This window comes from Ochotona curzoniae, unplaced genomic scaffold, assembly GCF_017591425.1.
Source record: "Ochotona curzoniae isolate NIBS_2020 unplaced genomic scaffold, NIBS_Ocur_1.0 scaffold_1037, whole genome shotgun sequence".
Taxonomy (NCBI): Eukaryota; Metazoa; Chordata; class Mammalia; order Lagomorpha; family Ochotonidae; genus Ochotona; species Ochotona curzoniae.
Window position 1 is genome coordinate 28,518,242 of NW_024467083.1, and position 21,040 is coordinate 28,539,281.

The 21,040-nt window shown below is 45.6% G+C and overlaps 1 protein-coding gene across 2 annotated transcripts; it reads right to left on the bottom strand.

Annotated features, from left to right (window-relative positions):
- Nucleotides 1-226: 226 nt before the first annotated feature.
- Nucleotides 227-4,263, bottom strand: LOC121168332 (thioredoxin interacting protein). 2 transcript variants are annotated; one of them, XM_040998316.1, is made up of 9 exons: nt 3,692-4,263; nt 3,655-3,657; nt 3,165-3,237; nt 2,901-3,048; nt 2,686-2,788; nt 2,279-2,535; nt 2,030-2,186; nt 1,763-1,914; nt 227-1,641 (listed from the first exon to the last, which is right to left on the bottom strand). In XM_040998316.1, the coding sequence occupies exons 1-9, from the start codon at nt 3,939-3,941 to the stop codon at nt 1,606-1,608; spliced, it is 1,179 nt and encodes a 392-aa protein (XP_040854250.1). In that variant the 5' UTR covers nt 3,942-4,263; the 3' UTR covers nt 227-1,605. The 2 variants fall into 2 exon arrangements, with proteins under 2 accessions (XP_040854250.1, XP_040854249.1); XM_040998315.1 differs by lacking the exon at nt 3,655-3,657.
- Between the last annotated feature and the right edge of the window lie 16,777 nt (nt 4,264-21,040).

Sequence of the window (21,040 nt, forward strand, 5' to 3'; positions counted from 1 at the left end):
GCTTAGCTCACCAGCACGTCCCACTATGCTTCCTTAGTGAACTGGGAGGACCAGACCAGTTCAGTGTCCTTCCCTTCCACACTCCCAGCTCCTGTCTATCAGTCAACAGGGCATGTTCTCTCAAAAAGGCTTTCAGGAAACAGGGAGGTAGGGGAAAGTTGCTTTAGATAACTTCCTTTCTAAGAACTATTCCAATGTTGGTTCAGGAACAAGAAAACACAACTTCTTTTGCCATTAAAAAACTTTATTTTTTACAAACAGTACCCCCACCTGGGGTGAAAATATATCCGGATAAGTACAAAATATAGATTTCTTTATCATACAAAAAGATACACAATTAAAATACAAAAACACAAAGTGAAATCACCTCCAGCTCCGACCCTTTCTGGCTGTAGTTTTCGGAAAGGGGTAGAGCTCAGTGCTCTAACACAGGGCAGTGAACAAAGTGCTATGGCTGGTGCTGACTGACCCAGTGCTAGGGGCTGCGAGACAGGGCGAACCTCATCGCCTTACACTGGGAAGGAAGGGGATCCAGAGAACTTTACTGAAGTCCTCGCCCACTAGTTCCTCAGGCCAGTGTCTGGGGGATCCCATCACAGTGGCAGGGTATCTGGATGGAGTTCCTCCTCAGATATCGAGAAGTCGTAGCGGACCACGGACAAAGCTTTATAAAATAGCAACCTTTCATATCAGTGTCGGAATTATGAAATTCTGTACATTGTGGCAAAGTCTCAAAGGCGAAACTTTTTTGGGGGGTCGGTGTATGTGTGACCTTGTGCTTACCCCTAGATACATAGATCAGTTGTAGTTTAATTTGCAATAGGGAGAGAAAAAAACAAAAAGTCTGAAAGAACTAAAGTGCTAAGTTATCTCCTTAGAATCAATTCCAAGAAGTCACATGAAAAGAAAAACACATTCTCCTAAATGAACAAACTTCCATAGGAGTCACAGTGCAATAGGCTCTAAAATGGCTTTCAAGACCTTTGATGGAGCATAGTTACAACTGCTTTAAGCCAGGATAAAGTACATTCTAAGCAAAGAAAAACAGCAGCTTCTTTCAATTCACAGGGATGTTCTCTGAAATTCAAACCAAATCAGCCTGGCAGGGTTTTTCTTTCCCATTAAAGCACGAAAGGAAACACTGATTTTTTTTTAGAAGAACCTCCTCTTTCCAAAATGTTGGCCGTTAGTCTTCATTTTCCTACATTGCTAAATTGGCTCCATTTTACATGGCACATTCAGTTCAAGGTCTGATGTTGTCATAACAAACCATTGTCCCCTCCAAAAATCACCTTGGGAAGACCACACCAGAAGGCCATTTGCATCCCTGACTCAGGAATACCTGAGAAAACAGGGTGGGCCTGAATTGTCCTGAACCGTTTTACAACCCATCCAGCAAACACTCGTCACGTTGTGCCAGCGGAGGATGAGTCCAGATCTTTAAGGTCCACAAGACTGCCAGCTGATCACCTCCGGCAAGAGGAGGTCCGAGGCTGGGAAGGACCCAGGCCCCACTGCAGAGACCGCTTGGTGAGTCTCAGAAAGTGAGTCCAGGAAGAGAGGCAGAAAAAAAACAAGTGGTACAACTGTTTTTCTTCCCCATGTTCACTGCACATTGTTGTTGAGGACGCAGGGATCCACCTGAGAAGGAAGACAGAGACCATTTTAGTCTGAGTTAGCACTGAAAGACAAACCTTACAATCCTCCCAGGTCACCTTCCTATAGGGCTCAGGACAAATGAACAGTAAAAACGGCTTCTCACCTCTGTGTAAGTGGGTGGTGGCACAAACTTGAACTCAGAGGGATACATAAAAATAGGGCTGTCTGGAGGACCATCCACGTCATCTAGCAGAGGAGTGGTGGGACTCTCCAGACGATGATCTTCAGGAATGACATCCATATAGCAAGGAGGTGCTGGAAAGAGAAAACACAGCGTTCAGAATTCTGTCCAAAAACAACACCAGGTCCCAGCCATTTTCCAAACCCAAGCAGAACAGGGGAGGAAGAAAAGACTCATAGTGTAACTCACCTTCTAGGGTTTCTGGGATGTTTAAATCTATCCAACTCATCTCAGAGCTAGTTCGGCTGGCCATGCTGGATGTCCGGCTACTCAGACCTGATCTGCTCCCGATCACCAGCGGTAAGTCAAGGATGACTTTTTTGGAGCCAGGGACGCTAACATAGATCTAGGTAGGAAGAGAACAAGCTCATTAGACAAGAGGTCTAGAGAAAACATGACTATGTCGCAGATGGATGCTTCCTCACTTCCCCTACTCACCAGCAAGGAATATTCAACTCGAAGGATGTTGCAGCCCAGGATGGAAGGTCTGATCTTCTGTACCCGAAGGCTCTTGCCACGCCACGATGCACATGACCCTGAGATAATATGATTGCCTCTGACTGATGACAACTTCTCTGTCAGCACCTTCGTCTGGCCGTTGGCAAGGTAAGTATGTCGGGCTACAATGGCTGCTTTGGGGACCACAATGCGGGAACACGTATTCTCAAAATCAGCATGGATGGAAATGTCATCACCTAGTGGTAAGAAAAATGACAATGTTATTAACTGATGCTCACTACCACTAATGACATTTCCTCTGTCCTATTCCACACCCTTACACCCAAACCCATGCTTCTGTTTTTCTACCCACTCTAAGTACTAGGTTTTCCTTTTTTTTTTTTTACCTTCACAGAATCCTTTTCTGTCAATTCGAGCAGAGACTGACACTCGCCCATCAGGAATGAACATGCAGGAAACTTTCTTCTCCTTTTTAGCAGACACGGGTGCCTATGCAGGAGAGGAGGGGAAAAGATGTTTTGAGATGCCGTAACATCATGAGCGAGATGATGATATATCATTCCTGGAACCCAGGAGAACTGACTCTTAAAAAGAGCCTCACCATTAAATCGGGGGTATTGACATCCACCAAATCCATCACTTCAAAGCGTTTCTTGATCTCTTGAGTTGGCTGGCTGGGGCGGTCGAGGAAAGCCTTCACCCAGTAGTCCACACAACCATATTTGCCTTTGAAGGATGTTCCCAGAGGTCTGTGTCAAGAAAAAGTAAACAATCATTACTGAAAAGCTCTCCAAGAACAGTTAAGGAATCAAGAGGGGAGGGGAGAGTTTAGAAGAGTCCCAAGATGAAGGTAGCAAATACCTACCCTTGTGGAAGCTCGAAGCCAAACTTGTACTCGTACTTGTTTCCAGGTCTCATAATCACCATCTCATTCTCACCTGGAGAGAGAGAACAGAAACCATTAGGCTTTCCGTTGCACTTTCAATACCCCTATATGTGAGCCTTTGGGGCAACATGTAAGGGCATCTTAGGACTCCCAGTCCCCTCTCTTATATACTTCAATGAGAAATTCTGATGCATTTTGTTGCAAAGCCTAGCAGTATACTGACTGACCTAGGACAGTTTTCCTACTCACATCTCCCAAAAAATATATATCACACACACACACACACACCTTAAAACATCTACTGTCCCCATCACCTTTACAACATACCACCCCCCAAAAACTGTAGAGATCCCAGCTTTTGGAGACTGAGGGGGTATTTGCAAATTAAGACTGAAAGTAAACGTAATTCAAATCAAGCAGAACACCTTAAAACATTCAGTATCAGATCCACTTAATTCTCTGCTACAACCCGCTTTCACCCTCCAGCATGGAACTGGGCCACTCACCTGTGGGCTGCTCTTCCAAGACAAGGGTGTCTTCATACCGCAGGTAGTCCAGCGTCTGCTTGCACTGCTGGGAGCCCTGCATCCACAGCACTTTGGCTACCCCGCAGGCCAGGATCCTGACGGATTTAACCCGAGTAACTTCACACACCTCCACAATCACTCGGCCGGCCACCTTCTCTCCACTGCCGTACACTTTTTCAGGGTCGGTGAAGACCACCTCAAAAGATTTGATTTTCTTGAACATCACCATGATGGGGCAGAGTAGAGCTCAAAGGTCAAAAACGAAGCCAAAGCCCCAAACGCAAGTGTTCTTTGTAGTAAATTACTTCACTCTTCCTAAGGAACGAGTGTGTTCTTAAGCAGGTTGCGTTTAAAAAACCAAACTAGACTCAAGGAACAAACCAATCTCGACCACTACGTTTTAGACAAGGTGTTCCAAATTACTTAAGCGGCTACAGAATTTCAAGAAAACAAGCCGTTTCCTTAGCTCGCCGTAACAGCTGTAGAAACGCTCTCGCTGGGACGGCTAATGGAACCGGTTAGGCAGAGAGCAGAAGCAGCTTTGCGCCGGGAGCCGGAAGCTGCTCTATATAGTAGCAGGGCCATGCGAGCGCTGCTCTGGAGGCTCGTGCTGTCCTCGTGCACAGCCCTCCCATTGGCTGCCTGCTCCTTGTTTACCAGGAGTCTGACCAATCAGAGAGCTCACAGCGGCGCGTGGACACGGTGTGCTCTGGCTGGGAAAAAGGTTGTTGTGCACGGCTGCGGCACGGGGAGGGGGCGGAGCGCGGCGGCGTCGGAGAGGGTTCTCCGGGCGGCTTGGCAGGAGGGTCGCCAGTGCCCCCCGAACCCTGTCAGGGCGGAGAGGGTCGGTGGGCGTTGGGGGGTCGCCAGTGCCCCCCGAACCCTGTCAGGGCGGAGAGGGTCGGTGGGCGTCGGAGGGTCGCCAGTGCCCCCCGAACCCTGTCAGGGCGGAGAGGGTCGGTGGGCGTCGGAGGGTCGCCAGTGCCCCCCGAACCCTGTCAGGGCGGAGAGGGTCGGTGGGCGTCGGGGGGTCGCCAATGCCCCCCGAACCCTGTCAGGGCGGAGAGGGTCGGTGGGCGTCGGAGGGTCGCCAGTGCCCCCCGAACCCTGTCAGGGCGGAGAGGGTCGGTGGGCGTCGGGGGGTCGCCAGTGCCCCCCGAACCCTGTCAGGGCGAGCGAGCGACCCAGCATCGGTGGGCGGGTGTGGCTGTTGTTTGGTTGGCAGCGGTGTTTTGAGCTAAAAGGAAAAATGTGCTTAGGAGGGAATTTCATGCCGAGCCTCAGCCAGTGTAATTAACTTAGAGGCGAATTTTTATTCTTGGCTCTTAAGTCAAAGTCTGTGAAAAACAATCCCTTCGCTCCAAAAATACTTCAGGGACAGAGTGCAGAGTACTGGTGTTCGGGACCCCCACCTCCTCCTCGCCCATCTTTAATAGAATACAAAACCCTGCCTCTGAAGGAAAGTCACTCCTTTCAGCCCCTGTTCAAGTCTGTTTGGAAGTCAGGAGTCCAGACAGATGTGACTTCCCCAGCGCTCCCCTACCCCTCGGGGCTCTGGGACAGTGTGAGGGGCTCTTCCTCGCCACCTGTCCCCACCATTCTGTTCTCTCTGTTCTCTGGAACGGAAGCAGTAAGGGTGTGAACACATCCTGTGGCTTATCCCCTCATCTCTTCCGTTTGTACCTGCAAAGTTGGGGAACAATTTGTTTATGTTCCCTGCTTACCTCATTACCCAGCTAGTGAGGTATGTCCTTTAGACTCTGGTGATTCACTCTGTGTCTCTCGGCCTCCTTCCTTCTCCAGGGAACAGAGATAAAATGGCGAAATAAAGAACCGAGGCTTGGCTCATGACTTTCTGCGTGAGCCGCTTTCACTACTCCCTTCTCCAGTTTACTAAAGCAAATGAACATCCATAGATCTGTTGCCCACACAAAGTTGGTTAAAAGTGAGAAAGTTCTCATATTTATAGTTGTACCCATTTGGAGGAACAATTTCTGTATCTTGTTCCAAACCATCTCCCCCCTTTTCCCAACCCTTGGAATCCGAAGAGAAGGAGAAGAAAGAGTGGTCAGAGCTGAAGGAACCCTGAGTTCATTCTGTATTCATTTCAGATAGGGGTTACCAAATACCTTAGGAACCATCTCCTGAGATTTTATTCTTAAATGTAATAAGCTTGCATGTAGAAATGGAGGGGTTTTGTTTGTTTTTCACTCATTACCCCTCAAATACCTGTGTTGGGGTGTCAGGAGATCATTGCCTCATTCCTGATGTTGGAAAGAGGAAGATAATGTCCTGAAGGCTGAGATGAGGAAGAAGCCTCTGAGAGTGTAGAAATCCTACTCTTTCAACAAAAAGGAATGCTTATTTGCTGTTCTTCGTACACCCTAATTAGGCTGGCACCGTAAGGCCAACAAGTTACAACTCAACCCCAACATTAAGCAAGCTCAGGAATCAGGCAGTAAAACTCCGCTGGAACACACACACTGCCATCAAACCCAGGAACATGTTGATCCTTACGGTGTGTGGGTTTGAGGCAGCGCCTTGTTCTAGAAAGTTAATCAACTAGGCTTGGCTTGTTTTTAGTTGGCCAACTGAGTTATTGGAAACAGAGTAGGTGAGACTCCTACATTTTCAAAGTTTGAAACTTGTGGTTTCTGGGAGTATTTTTAGTTTGGCGTGAGAATCAGACATCAATTGCAAAGAAACAGATGAATTAACATCAGTAAATAATATAATATGTAAATGAATACATAGGGAGGGAATAGGAATGGATCAGACTAATTTGGTACACGTTAGAGACAGGGAATGCTGATATGTGTTTGTAAGGGTACATATGTGAAGTTCTGCATGATTGAGTTTGTAAAAATCCTATGGCTTATCTCTTGTTCTGTTTCTCTCGGGCTCTAGTTTCTTCTCTCTTCTAGTTTGCAGAGCTCAGTACAGACCACTTGTTTGCTCTGTTATGCCCAAGTTCTCTTGAACGCCAGGGAACTATTTTGTTTTGGCAGCAGCGTTAGCAGACTACCAGGCCAGGAGCCAAGTCTTGTTCTGAAATGGAGTGAGGACAGAGTTGTTTACGACCTTTCACCTTATAACCTGGAATTCTAATAAAAACCTGCTCCCCAATTCTCCTTCCCTTAGTTCTTGGGTTAAAGGAAGAAAACAGACAAGAAAAAAAGAAGAGAAATTTGTAGACTCCTTTCCTGAAACCACGGTACAAACACTGTGCTTTCTGGGGAAAAGGATGGGCCCTGGAGGATCAGCAAGGCAGGGCTCAGTGCACGCTGGGAGTTGTGTAAGTTGGGTCATCCTTACCTGGCCCATCTTCACCTTCTGCAGTCCCTGCTCAATAGGAAGCCAAGTGGCAATTATTTGCTTGCTGTACTGTAGGTGATGGAGTCAGCGCTTTCACAGAGGGAAGGAAGTGCCCCCACCACTCTGTTGCCATGCAGGAACAAGGCTCTGATCACATTTCTCCTTTTCTTTAAACCTCTGGTGTCTGATAAACAGAAAATTCTGCAGACATAAACTGTTTTTCATCCTTTTAATCACATCTGCCACCTCTGTAATCTTTCCTCTAATGCTTGTTTTCCCCATTTTTTTTCCTAAGAAATGTTTTGGTGACAAATAATTTAAGTGAGAGTGTGGGATTTCAAGACTACCTGTGTAGTACACATAAATTACAGAACTCTTTACATCAAGAAAAACTCATGTTTCTTAAGAGAGATTGAGTTTATTTATCTGAAAGCAGAATTAGAGAGAGGGAGGACGAGAGATAGACCTTTCATCCAGAGGTTCACTTCCAAGCAGCCACAGTGGTCAAGGATGGGATGTGCAAACCAGCAGCCTGGAGTTTCTTCCGGGTCTCCCATGTTGGTGCAGGGGCCCAATAACTTGGGTTACCCTCAGCTGCTTTCCCAGACTCAGTACCAGTGAGCCGGATTAGAAATGGAGCAGCTGGGACTGGAACCAGCACCCATATGGGAAGCTGGCGTTGCAGATGGCAGCTCTATGCGCTGTGCCACAGTACCAGCACCTGAGCTTACATTTTAATTCAATTTTCATTGAGTTTTTTCATGTATGCTTGTACATTGAGGTCCACGTTATAGTCAATAAGAATACATTAGGGGCTGACGTGATAGCCTAGTAGCCAGAGTCCTTGCCTTGCATGTGCCAGGGTCCCATGTGGGCACTGGTTCATGTCCCCGCTTCTCTGCTTCCCATCCAGCTCCCTGCCTATGGCCTGGGAAAGCAGTAGATGGCCCAAGGCCTTGGGACTCTGCACCCACTTGGGAAACCCAGAAAAGGCTCCTGGCTCCTGGCTTCAGATCAGCTCATCTGTGGCCATTGTGGCCACTGGGGAGTAAACCACAGGTGGAAAATATTTCTTTTTATCTCTCTTTCTCTCTATAAATCTGCCTTTCCATAAATAATAAATAAGTCTTTTTTAAAAAGAGAGAATACATTGTTATATTGTCTTAGAGTTCAAAGTTAGCACTTGTGTGACTGTCATTTATTAAGCACTTAAAATGGACGCAGTTCTTTTCTTAATTGTATCAATAATGTTTGTAAAATCATTTGTCCTCTTGTTCCAATAAGGATTTAAGGCTAGATTGTTTCATTCAATCTTATTACAGGGTTAATGAAGAAATCAGTCTCAAAAGAGTTAATTTGCTAGAGGTCATAGACTTTGCCAGGCCTGACCTGTCCAAAGCATATACTATAATAGCTGTGTAATTTTCACAAGTGTCTTTTAAGAGATTCAGGGCAAAACTCAAAACTTTTGAATTAAAGGTAACTCTAATTACCCTTTAATTAAAAAAAAAAAAAAGCCAGCTTCTTTAAGTGCTTGCCTTAGGACCTAGAGTTAAAATAGAATGCAAATGCAACCACACTCCCAAACCTAGGAGTCTTAACAGTTACTATAAGGTGCTTTATTTATCAGAGTGCTTTTTTTTTCAATCAGCTTTAATTACAGCTGTCTCCCTTTATGTGGGGGAATTCCTTCCAGTATACAGTGGATGCCTAAAACTGCAGATAGTAGTGAATCCTATGTGTACCAGATTTTTCCCTATGCATACTTATTTATAATAAAGTTTAATTTATAAATTAGGCCCAGTAAGAAATTAATAAGTGATAATAAAGTAGAATATGTATAACAATATAATAAAAGTTAGTGAATGAAGCTTCTCTCTCAAAATACCTTGTTGTACTGGATTCACCCTTTTGGTGATTATGTGAGAAGATACTTTGGCTAGATGATGAGTTGCACTAAGATGAATGGTGTAGGCATTTTGACACAGCATTGGGTTACTGTTGACCTTCTGGGGCCAGCTTTGTGGGTGCAGGGACCAGGTTCTTGGGCCATCTTCCTCTGCTTTCCCAGACGCATTAGCAGGGAGCTGGTTTGGAAGCAGAACAGTGAGGACTCCAGTTGGCACCCACATGGGTCCCTGTAGCTAAAACAGGAGCCCCAGAAAGGATGCCTGGCTCCCTGCTTTGGCCTGGCTCAGCCACAGCTACTGTGGCGATTTGGGACATGAGCCAGTGGAGCATCTCACTCTCTTTCTCTGTAACTCAAGTAAAATACATAAAGAATAATGCTGTATTTTTAAAAGATGTAAACACTTATCTTGATTTTTGAACTTCCTCTTTTCATAGTGATTCCTTCTTTTCCTCCATACCCCAAAGCTCTTCTCGATGGCTTGTCTTTGCCCTCTGCTTCTCTGTTAGTTAGGTTTTCAGTTTGTTCATCTGAACCTCATTGTATAAGTGACGTTAAAATCTATACTGGTTAGCTTGTCTCCAAAAGTTCCAGCTGGTATCTCAGATTCAACTTGTCCAGTAATGATTTCCTAATCTTCCTGCTGTATTGAACTCATTTGCTTGTCCTGTTTCTTTTAATGGAGCCATTGTGTATTCCCCCAGTCATCAAGGCTGAAAACCCAGGAATTGCCTTTGATTCCTTCCTTTCTGACCTCCCCCACACCCAATCAGCTGCCAAATTCTGTAGAGGTCACTGCTCCACTGTTTATAGAACCTATCAGCTCACTCTTAGTCCCCTGTCACCCTTCAAGTTCATGTCCTTGTTACTTTGGGCCTAGATTATTTTAATAGTTTCATAGTAAACTTCTTGTTATGATACGTAGACCACGACTGGATTAATTTAACAAAATAGCATTCCTGTTTCCAGGGTGCTCCAAAATCTATAATTTATTGAATCACATTCAAAGGCTTCAACCTGGCATCTAAAAACCTCATGAGATGTCCTCAACTAGACTTTCCAGTCTCACTTCCACTTAATTTCCTCATATTTGTACGCTATACTTGAGTACTCAATGTGCCTCTATGTCTCTGTTGAGCTTTGTAGAGCTTTTCTCTCTACCTGGAATGCCTGTCATTCCTTTCCCAGCTTTTTTTTTTTTTTTTCAAAGATTTGTCTACTTGAAAGGAAGAGTGACAGAGAAGCAGAGTGCACTGGCTCACTCCCCAAATGCCCAGAACAGCCAGAGGTGGTCCAGGCAAAGCCAGGAGCCAGGAATTCTATCCTGTGTCTCGTATGGGTGGTAGAATCTCAAATATTTGAGCCACTGTCTTCCCAGAATGCCTAAGCAGAAAGCGGGATTGGAGAGGAGCATCAGGGACTCAAACCAGCACTCCAATATGGGATGCTGTCTTTGGAATCAGCAGCTTAACATGCTGTGCCACAATGCTGCACCCATCCTGGCCTGGCTATGCTCTTTGTCATCCTACATATATTTCTATAGACAGCCACATGACCTTTCTTCTAAGAAACCTTTGCCAATTCCTTCTCTTATAACCAAATGTAATTTTGTTTTTTAAAAGATGTATTTTATTTTTACTTTTATTGCAAAGTCAGATATACAAAAAGGAGGAGAGACAAAGAGGAACATCTTCTGTCTGATGGTTCACTCCCCAAGTGAGCGCAACGGTTGATGCTATGCCGATGCAAAACCAGGAGCCAGGAGCTCCTTCGGGTCTCCCATGTGAGTGCAGGGTTCCAAGGCTTTGGGCTGTCCTCCACTGCTTTCCCAGACCACAAGCAGGGAGCTGGATGGTAAGTGGGGCCATTGGGATTAGAACAGTGCCCATATGGTATCTTGGCGCATTCAAGGCAAGGACTTTAGCTGCTAGGCCACCTCACTGGGCCCATAATTTCATTTTTTAAAATACATTCTCTTTGAATACTCTACCGCATGTGGTTAATATTTCAAATATACCACTTATATATAAATTACCTTGTCTCTCCTAGTAATGCAATCCTAGACAGCAGGAAATCTACTTTTCTTTGTTCTTTGTATTTTTCCTGGTACTTGATAAATTTCATAGAATTAATCATTAAATAGAAGAAATTGAATTGAGAGACTGGGGCAGGTGTATGATGCAGTGGTTAAGATGCCTCTTGGGAGGGGCTGGTGTTGTGCATAGCACGCTAAGGAGCTTGGGAAAGCAGCAGCAAGTGGCCCAGGTGTTGGGACCCCTGCCCCACATGTGGGAGACTAGGGTGGAGTTCCAGGCTTCTGGTTGTGGGCGTATGGGGAGTGACTCAGCAATGGAAGAGCTCACTCTGTCTCTCCCTGTCTCTGCTGCTCTGCCTGTTTAATAAATAAATCATAAAGGGAAAAAAATGCCACTTGGGACCCCTGCATTCCATGTTGATGTGTCTGGCTTGGGTCCTTGATCTATTTTCTATGCCAGCTTTCTCCCAGTGCAGCAGGTATGTCTCCAGTACTTGGGACCCTGCTGCCCACATGGGAGATGGACACTGAATTCCTGGCTCCTGGCTTCTACTTGGCATAGCCCAGGCTGTTTTGGGGTATTTTGGAAGTGAGCCAATGGTTGGGAAATCTTCCTCTGAGTGTCTCTGCCTTTCAAATAAAATGAAACCTAATTTTTAGCAATTTACTCAGACAGTTCCTTCTGCTATCCTGAAACATTTATAACCAGTTTTTCCCTTAAAGCCTGTGACCAAATTATGTATCAGAGCAAGAGGGTTAAGGCAGTGAGACAAGATGGGATGGCTTGTTTTTCTGTGAAAGGAAAATTGGACTGAGTTGATGTTTATAAGCACGAGGGAGATGGGACATTGCGTGCTTACCCTAACTTCCCCTTTTCTGAGAAATTCTTTCTTCAACGATTTGGAATCCAGTTGCTCAGCCATGCCCCTTAGTGGTCACTTTAATATGTCACTGCTTAGTTCAAAGAGAAAAACAAACTCTGGAAACTGCAACTTGCTCCAAACTATTTACCCCTGGGGCCCTTCCCCTTCCCCCTGCTTCTTGATCATGAGAAGAAGGAAGAGATGAAGGAAATACTCTGTTCAGACTGAGAGAAAGAAAACAAACATTAAAACCCTTTTCTATTTTTTAATCCAGACTGACAATACTTTGTTAATAGCATTTTACAGATTAGTAGCACACTTGATTCTTACCAGACAGGCAGGCAGCTATCTATATCTATATCTAATCTATATCTATATCTATCTACTGCAGAAGATGGTATTTTTAAAAAAAAGATTTGTTTTTTATTGGATATACATAGAGGAGGAGAGACAGAGAGGAAGATTTTCTGTCCAATGATTCACTCCCCAAGTGACCGCAATGGCTGGTGCTGCACCAATCTGAAGCCAGGAGCCGGGAACCTCCTCCAGGTCTCCCACGCAGGTGCGGGGCCCCAAGGCTTTGGGCCATCCTCAACTGCTTTCCCAGGGAGCTGGAGGGAAAGTGGAGCAGCTGGGACACGAGCCAGGTGCATGCATGCAAGGAGAGAACTTTAGCCACTAGGCTACTTGCTTCAGACCCCAAATTGGCTTCTAAAGTGGAACAACCATTAGTCCACAGCCAGATCACTGGCTTAAAACATCTCGGGGTGTAGGTGATGCAGGGATGCCTTAGAGGAGGTAGTTCTCAACTTTAACCTTCAAATAACAAAAAGCAAGGGGAAGGTCTGGGACAGCGAGTGTTTGATACTAAACGTAGTAGTTTAATAGTATAAGCAAGAATACTACTGACTTACAGAAAATTATAGGAAGTGAACATTGAAACAAGGGAAGTGGCTATTAAAGCATAGAATATTGAAATATAGGCAGAATATGGAAACATAGAATGTTGAAGTAAACATGTTGAGATAAACATCAAGGAACAAACTGCTCTGGGTATGCGAGAAAAGCACCTAATAATTGCGCATTGTTGTTGAAATATTTGGTTTTTGGGCCCGGTGCGGTGGCGCAGTGGTTAAGGTCCTCACCTTGCACGCCCGGGATCCCATATGGGCACCGGTTCTAATCCCGGCAGCCCCGCTTCCCTTCCAGCTCCCTGCTTGTGGCCTGGGAAAGCAGTCGAGGACGGCCCAAAGCTTTGGGAACCTGCACCCGCGTGGGAGACCCAGAAGAGGCTCCTGGCTTCGGATCGGCATAGCATCGGCCGTTGCGGCTCACTTGGGGAGTGAATCATCGGATGGGAGATCTTCCTCTCTGTCTCTCCTCTCTGAATATCCTCCTTTCCAATAAAAATAAAAAATAAATCTTAAAAAAAAAGAAATATTTGGTTTTATTGCCTCATAAAGCATAGATAGCATTAAGTAAGGAAGAAAAAAGGAGAAGAAAATATAAAAAAAAGAAAAGAGGAGGGAGCAGAGGTGGAAAGTATGAAGGAGAGAAGAGAGATGAAAGTTTGTTAGAAGGAAAACAACTAAAACAATCTGCTATATTCTGGATGTCAAAACGGAAATGCCTGTGTAGAAGCCTACGGAAACACAAATGTATTTATTTGTCATTTTAACAAAGTGTCAAAGTAAAGTGTTGTGCTGTAGTGGGTTAAGCCACCCTGTGTGATACCTGCATCCCATTCTGTCTCATATTGGAGTGCAGTTTGGAGTACATTTGAGCTCAGGATGCTCCACCTCTGATGCAGCTTCCTGCTAATGTCCTGGGAAAACAGCAGAGCAGGGCCCTCACCATCCCCACGGGAGACCCGGAGTTCACAGCTCCTGGCTTTGGCCTGGTCCAGTACAGGTGTTGCAGCCATGTGGGGGATTGAACCACTATTAGGAAGACCTCTTTCTCTCAGCAGCTCTGTCACTCTGCCTTTCAAAGAAGTGAACAAATAAGTAAGTAAACCTTAAAATTGATTCTTCGGGACCAAGAGCAGAGAATGAATACAAGAATGTCCCGAAATAGCACTTTAGTGGAGGCAGAGTCTAGCTAGCCTTCTTTCACTCTTTCACTTTTACAAAGCCCACCCTCTGTTCGCACGTAAGTTTTTTCTCAGGAAACATCCAAAACTTAGCTCTTCCTGTTACTTCTTGGGAATATGGTGAATCATGTGGTTGGGGAATAGGCAGAACTATTGAGGAAGGCATTTTGTTTTTGAATGTTCTTTCCTCTTTCCTTAATGCTGGTATAGTGGCCTGGCACTTCTTTTGAGAATTGTAGTTACTGGGCCATTTCCTTGAGTAGAAATGTGGGAAGAAATCATCCAGTCAGGGAAGGAGGTGTTGACGTGGGAAGTGGTTGAGGAGGCCACAAGTTAAAGTAAAACATGAAGGAGTAGAAACCCAGATAGTGTTGGGGCCCATTGTCAACTGCGGAAGCAAAGACAGCAACAGGAAAGATCCGTCTTCGTTACTGTGACTTGAATACATTTGAAAACACTTTTTACATTCAAGTGACATGCTTCTTTTAAAATAATAATAATAATAATTTATGGGCCTGGTATGGTAGCCTAGTAGCCTTGTGTGTGCCAGGTTCCCACATGGACACCGATTTGTTTCCTGGCTACTCCACTTCCCATCCATTGGAAAGGTAGATCAGATTTACAGAGAGAAGAGAGACAGAGAGAAAGATCTTCCATCTGCTAGGTCACTCCCCAAATGGCTGCAATGGCCTGAGCTGAGCTGATATGAATCCAGGAACCAGAAACTTCTGGGTCTCCTATGTGGGAGTCCCAATGTATTTAGACCATCCTCTACTGCTTTCTCAGGCCATAAGGAGGGAGTTGGATGGGAAGTTGAGCAGCCAGGACATGAACTGATGTCCATATGGGACCCCAGTGCTTGCAAGATGAGGATTTAGTCATTGAGCCATCATACTGGGCCTGGAAATTTTAAATATTGTTATCACATTGTATTCCATTTTCCTTTCCCCCATGATTACCTTCCAGGTAGACTTTTTTTAAAAAATAATCTTAGTTGATTAGGGTACAAAGGGTCAAGGGCTACAGAGTGAAAGTGGGTAATATCATTGTTTCCACACTAATATCATTTTGCCCTGTATCTGGGGTTAGGGGAGTAACAAAGGGAAAAGCCCCAGCCAACCTCCCACCCATCCCCAATCCCCAACAGGAGGCACACTCCGAGGGTCCTGCTCAAACAGTTTTGATAGTTCATCAGTTCTGGATTGCTGCCAGTCTCACAGTTCCAATCTCAATGAAACCTATTCAGAGTCCACTGGCTGACATAGTCTCTTGATGGTTGGAGTTCTGAGTCCGGCAGTTCAGTTGGAGGGATCTCCAAAGAAACTTCATCTGAGATGATCTCAGATCTGATTCTTGAGTGAGTTTGCTAGTACAGACTCCAACACCGTCCGTCACACCAATCAGCTTATGCACTTGCTGGTCGTTGTGATTGCTGGGTCTGTTCTGTTTCTACCCCTGTCTTCCTTGTGAACCAACGGGTGTTGCAGTCCAGCTCGATCCTACCCACTTCATACTTGGTCCTCATGCAAACCAGTTGGAGCTGCAGCCTAGTTGGGGCAACTCCCCATAACCCCCCACCAGTTCTGCCCCCTACCCTGGTTCCCATGCTTGCCAGTATGTACCGCAGGCTTGTCCAGTCTGTCCCACATCCCATTCAGCTATTGCATATGTCAATAGACATTGAAGCATAGTTCAACCCAACCAACCTTTATCTAGCCCATACACCTACTGGCAGGTGCCTTTCTGTCTAGCCACCCCTGCCCCTATCCTGGTTTTTGTGCTGTCTAGTGAGGTTGGTAACCCTGAAGGAGGTGCCCACTATTTCCCTTCTAGGCCACACCCACTCCCAGATTATGCACTCTCCAGGTGGTTCTGGCATTTGACTTGACAGAATTAGTTCCCAGTGCCAGCCTCTGCTAGCTAATGCTGCGGCTAAGCCCAAACAACCCTCAACCACTCTAATTTTTGCTTGCACCAGTCGGAACAGTCAGCCCACTGTGACCCTTCCCTTATCTAGCTAACATGAGGCCCACAGGTGTTATAGCCCTGCCTAGTCTGAACTTCCCCCATCCCAGCTCACGCTTTCCAATGGAAGTAGTTGTTCAGCAGGGGAGCCCATGTTCCCCTGTCAGCTTTGCCTCCTCCTCCTGATTGTCACATGTGCTGTTTGGGCGCTGCAACCACATCTGGTACGGCTCATCTCACCTTGGCATTACTTATTGTGTACTGGTATGTGTTGCAACCGAACCTGGCTCAACCCACACTCTGTTCTGGTGCTCAGATTCACCAGAAGGTAATGTGAACAGGTTCAGCCTGGTCTGCCCCCAACCCATGCCATGTGTATGCCAGTGGGATAATTTCTATTGCCTGTTCTGGGCTGTTTCCTATTGTGCTTCTTGCGCTTACCTGCAGGGACTGTGTTCTGCCAGAGAAGTTGCCCAGGCTCCTCCATCAGAACCTCTCCCAATGCCAGTTTTTGCGCATACCAGTGGGTCCATAAGCCAGCCCTACTCAGTTTACCTCCTGTCCTAGCAGGAACAGTGGCTTTTCCTGACTAGCCTTCAACCTAATCTGGTTCTCACTGTTGGGTGTTTCAACCCAGCCACTGCTCTTCCATACCCAAACACAGCTCACACATGGTTCAGTAAGGGCTGAGACCTAGCCTAGTCTGTCACACATCTCTCCCCGGTCCTCCAGAGCACCAGATGGTGTTGGAGTCTGGCCTGGCTTGTTGCTTCCAGACCCAGTCCACACTTGTGCCAAGTGAGATTACAATCGTATCCTGATCAGAATGCAGCCTCAGTTCCAGCCCATGCGCTCCTTGGTGGGAAACTCAACCCAGCTAGAGTGCCCCCTTAGTTCCCCAACCGGGCCTCTCCCCTGCCATAGATCAGGTGCAGGCCGGTGGTTGTTCTGTCTCAGCTTGGCAGAGCCCCTCACTTGTCCTTGCTCCTTAGATGCTGTGGCTTAGTGCCTCTGCCTCACACAGATCAGTATATGCAAGGACCTACATGGCATGAGCTGTGCTCCAACCTGATTTCTGTTGTTTCTTGTGAGTTAAGATTTGTTCAGCCCTGCCCATTCTGCCCCCTTCCAAGGGCAGCCCGGCCCACCCCACATCCTGTTTAAGTATGCACATTTGGGTGCTGCTGCCTTGACCTACCCTGACTGTTACGGGTTCCTTTACCCATAACTGATGGCAGGTGGCATGGTCACACCTAGCTTAGACCATTGCAACCCCAGCTTGTGAGCTAACCAGGGGGACTTGTATTCCAGAGGGTTGGGCCCACACAACCCCACAGTCTACCCCCAGACCAAGTTCTCTCGTGTGCTGGATAGTGTCTTGATCCTGCCAAATGTGACCACTCTGCAACTCCACCACCCAGTCGGGTAATGGTACCTAACACTGCCAAAGAGGCCCCCATCCATAGCTTTGGTGTGGGCTAGTGTGTGGCGATCAGTGATGTTTTATGCTAATAGCCCATCTCTGTATTCCTAATTGAGCTGGTGAATCTGTCTAACTCAAATTATCTTCTGGATATGTCCCTCCAAACCACCAGGTCTTGGTTCCCACGAATGCCTGAATCTTTCATGACCCTGTCACTGAGAATCACCCACGCTCAAACTGGCCTTAGTCATGAGTGTCCCCAGGCAGCAACTACATATCTTAAAAACTCCAGAGTTTGCCACTGGGCGGCCACCAGGCAAAGCCTGGCACCACTTGGTGCACTGCCTGCCCTGGGGGAGGCCGAAGACTCATTCACTGCCTTGCAGCAGTGTCTTTGGCGTGAGTCCCCAACATTGGGTCCAAAACCCCATAGTCACCACACTGCAGGGAGCGGCAAATCCCCCCAACCCCGAACCCAGGTAGACTTCTATAACTGTTTTAACAAAATCAGCAGTTGGTATTCACATTGCTAACACTGTAAATAATATCCATTGTGGAGCCCAATGGTATATTTTGTTTCTTGAACCACCCTTGTTTGTTGTGAAGTATTATATTTAAACAGTGTAATTAGCTTATTATGCACACAAATTTATTTAATTTCTGAAACATCAGTTGTTAAATATTTGTAAATATATCCTTTTAAATTGTCAACATATTATAGCTTTAGAAACTGCCCTTCAGGCCTCACAGTGGATAATTTTTAAATCACCAGCGCCACCTGCTGTCTATGATGAGGTAGAAGGACAGAACCCCAAGTAACTGTTGATTTTAAACTGGAAAATGTCCTTTCTGTGGCCTCCCAATTGAGAATGATTTTCTTGAGAAACAAGTAAGATCTTTGTTATAAGAATAGAGAACAGAGAATAACACGATTAAATAAAACATCCTCTTTCCCTTATCCTATCATCCTCTTATTTTCTGTGTTTTTCTGGAAGAGCTCTGCTTTTAGCTTTGTTTTCCTTAGAAGCCTGTGTCTGATACACCAAAGGAAGACTGAAATGTAGGATGCCTATTTTTAAGTTACATTTTTATTGAGGTATAATTGACGTGTGATAAATTGCGCACATTTATAAGTGTCTCTTTGCGTGGGATCTGATGTGTGCCCATGACGTCACTCCACACTCAGGACAGTGGTCTTGTCTGCCCCTCCCAGCAATTTCCTTATGCTCCCCTTCTCCTCATCTCCAAGCAGGCATTGACATTATTTTTCCTCCTTATGTATTGTTGTGCACTTTCTGTAATTTTATGTAGATGGCAAAGGGGAGCAAACAGTATTTATGCTTTGGGTGGGTGTGGGTTCTTTCACTTTTATTATTATTGTGAGATCCATCCATGTTTTCTGTATATGAGGAGTTTGTTCTGTTTCGTTGCAATCTGTTCTATGAATTTGCCACAATTGGTGTATCCTTCACTTGTTGAGTTATTCTCAGTTGTTAGTTATTACAGATAAAACTGTTATGAACATGTGTGTTCAACTTTGTGTGTTAATATATATTATTTATATATGTTTATATATTATATCATATCATATCTAGCTTGCATGACTAGTGTATGCTTCTGCTGAAAGAGATTGCCAAGCTTTTAACAAAGAGGTTATATCATCTTACATCCAACAGCATATTAAGAAAATTCGTATCATGGCAACATTTGGTGGTGTTGGTACCTTCCTCTCTCTAAAGATTTCTTTATTTTTATTGGAAAGCCAAATTTACAGAGAGCAGGAGAGAAAGAAAGATCTTCCATCTACTGTTTCACGCCCCAGGTGGCCACAACAGCTGGTGCTGAGCTGATCTGAAGCTAGGAGCCAGGAGTTCTTTTTTTTTTTTTTAAGATTTGTTTATTTTCTTTTTGGAAAATCAAATATACACAGAGGAGAAATGATAGCCTCGCTTCCCATGCAGCTCCCTGCCTGTGGCCTGGGAAAGCAGTCGAGGACGGCCCAAAGCCACGGGACCCTGCACCCGCATGGGAGACCTGGAAGAGGCTCCTGGCTTTGGATCGGTGCAGCACCTGCCATTGTGGCCACTTGGGGAGTGAATCAATGGTCAAAAGATCTTCCTCTCTGTCTCTCCTCCTCTCTGTATATCTGACTTTCTAATAAAAATAAAATAAATCTTTTTAAAAAAGAAAAATTGCTACATCTAGGGAATAAAGCTACTCTTTTGAGTTCAGGGAACCAATTAAAAGAACAATTCTTCAAAAGGGGTGATTTAAAATGCCAGACATTGGGGACTAGCACTATGGCTCAGTGACTAACCCCTCACTTGGAGAGTGACCTCTAGGGGAGTGAACGTGAGTGACCCGCAAGAAACTCCTGGCTCCTGGCTCCGGCCGTTGTGGCCACTTGGGAATGAGCCAGCAGACAAAACATCTTTCTGTCTCTCCTTCTCCCTGTAAATCTGCCTTTCCAATTAAAATAAAAGCCAGTTATCTTTAAGAGTAACCTGGCTCTGATACTTCTTTAGTTTTCTTCCTTAGAACAGGTTACCTAGATTAGCCACAGGTTGTTTCTGTTGAGTGGGTGCAGAGCAAGGAACAGGGTTGAAAATCTGCAGGAGAAAAGACAAATGGGAGACCAGATAAGACACCTGGTCTGGAAGGCATGGGTCTGTGTGTGCGTGCATGTGTGCAAGGAGGGTATGTATGGTCAGGTGGGTGGGACTGAGAAAAGAGGGTGCAAATAACAGTGAACGTCTGATTAGCTCTTGGAGAGTGGGACCTCAAGGACAGAGGTCTCAAAGATAGCCTCTCAAGGGAGAGGCTGAGCTCAGAAACCAGGGGAAGATACTAAATAAAAACATTACTCCTCTGGGTTGCTGTGTCAGCTCAGTTGGCTAATCCTCCACCTACTAGTGCCAGAATCCCAGATGGACACCGATTTGTGTCCCAGCTGCCCTGCTTCCCATTCAGCTCCCTGCTTATGCCCTGGGAAGGCAGCAGAAGATGGCTCAAACCCTTGGGACCCCATACATGCATGGAAGACCCAGCAGAAGCTCCTGGCTTTTGGCTTCAGATTGGCTCCAGCCATTGCTGCCATTTGGGGAGTGAATCAGTGGTTGGAAGGTTTTTCTCCCTGCCTCACCTCTCTGTAAAACTGCCTTCCAAAATAAAAACAGAATAATATCCCTCTTTCCTTAATTTGCTCAGCACAGTGCTGCTGCTTCTGAACACCCTTCTTTGACAAGCTGCGTTGCTTCAAGTCTGAGCTTTTCATTCCTTTCCCAGAGCCTGAATTTGGCTTCATATGAGAAGAGAGTAGCTTTTGTGGTGGCAACAACTGCCTTCCCTATCCTTCTCTGCTCAGCTCTACAACCAAAATTAATTTAGTGTCATAGTTAAGAATTGAGTTTCTGGATCTAGCGCTTACTAACTGTGTGACTGGGAAAGTCAACCTTTCTGTATGTGCTTCAGTTGTCCCCTAATGTACAACTAGAGATAAGGACCTTCCTACAGTTATTGTTTTAAAAGATTTATTTATTTTTATTGCAAAGTCAGACACGCAGAGAGGAGGAGAGACAGAGAGGAAGATCTTCCATCTGATGATTCACTCCCCAAGTGACCACAATGGCCGGAGCTGAGCTGATCTAAAGCCAGGAGCCAGAAGCTTCTTCCCAGTCTCCCACGTGGGTGCAGGGTCCCAAAGCTTTGGGCCATCCTCAACTGCTA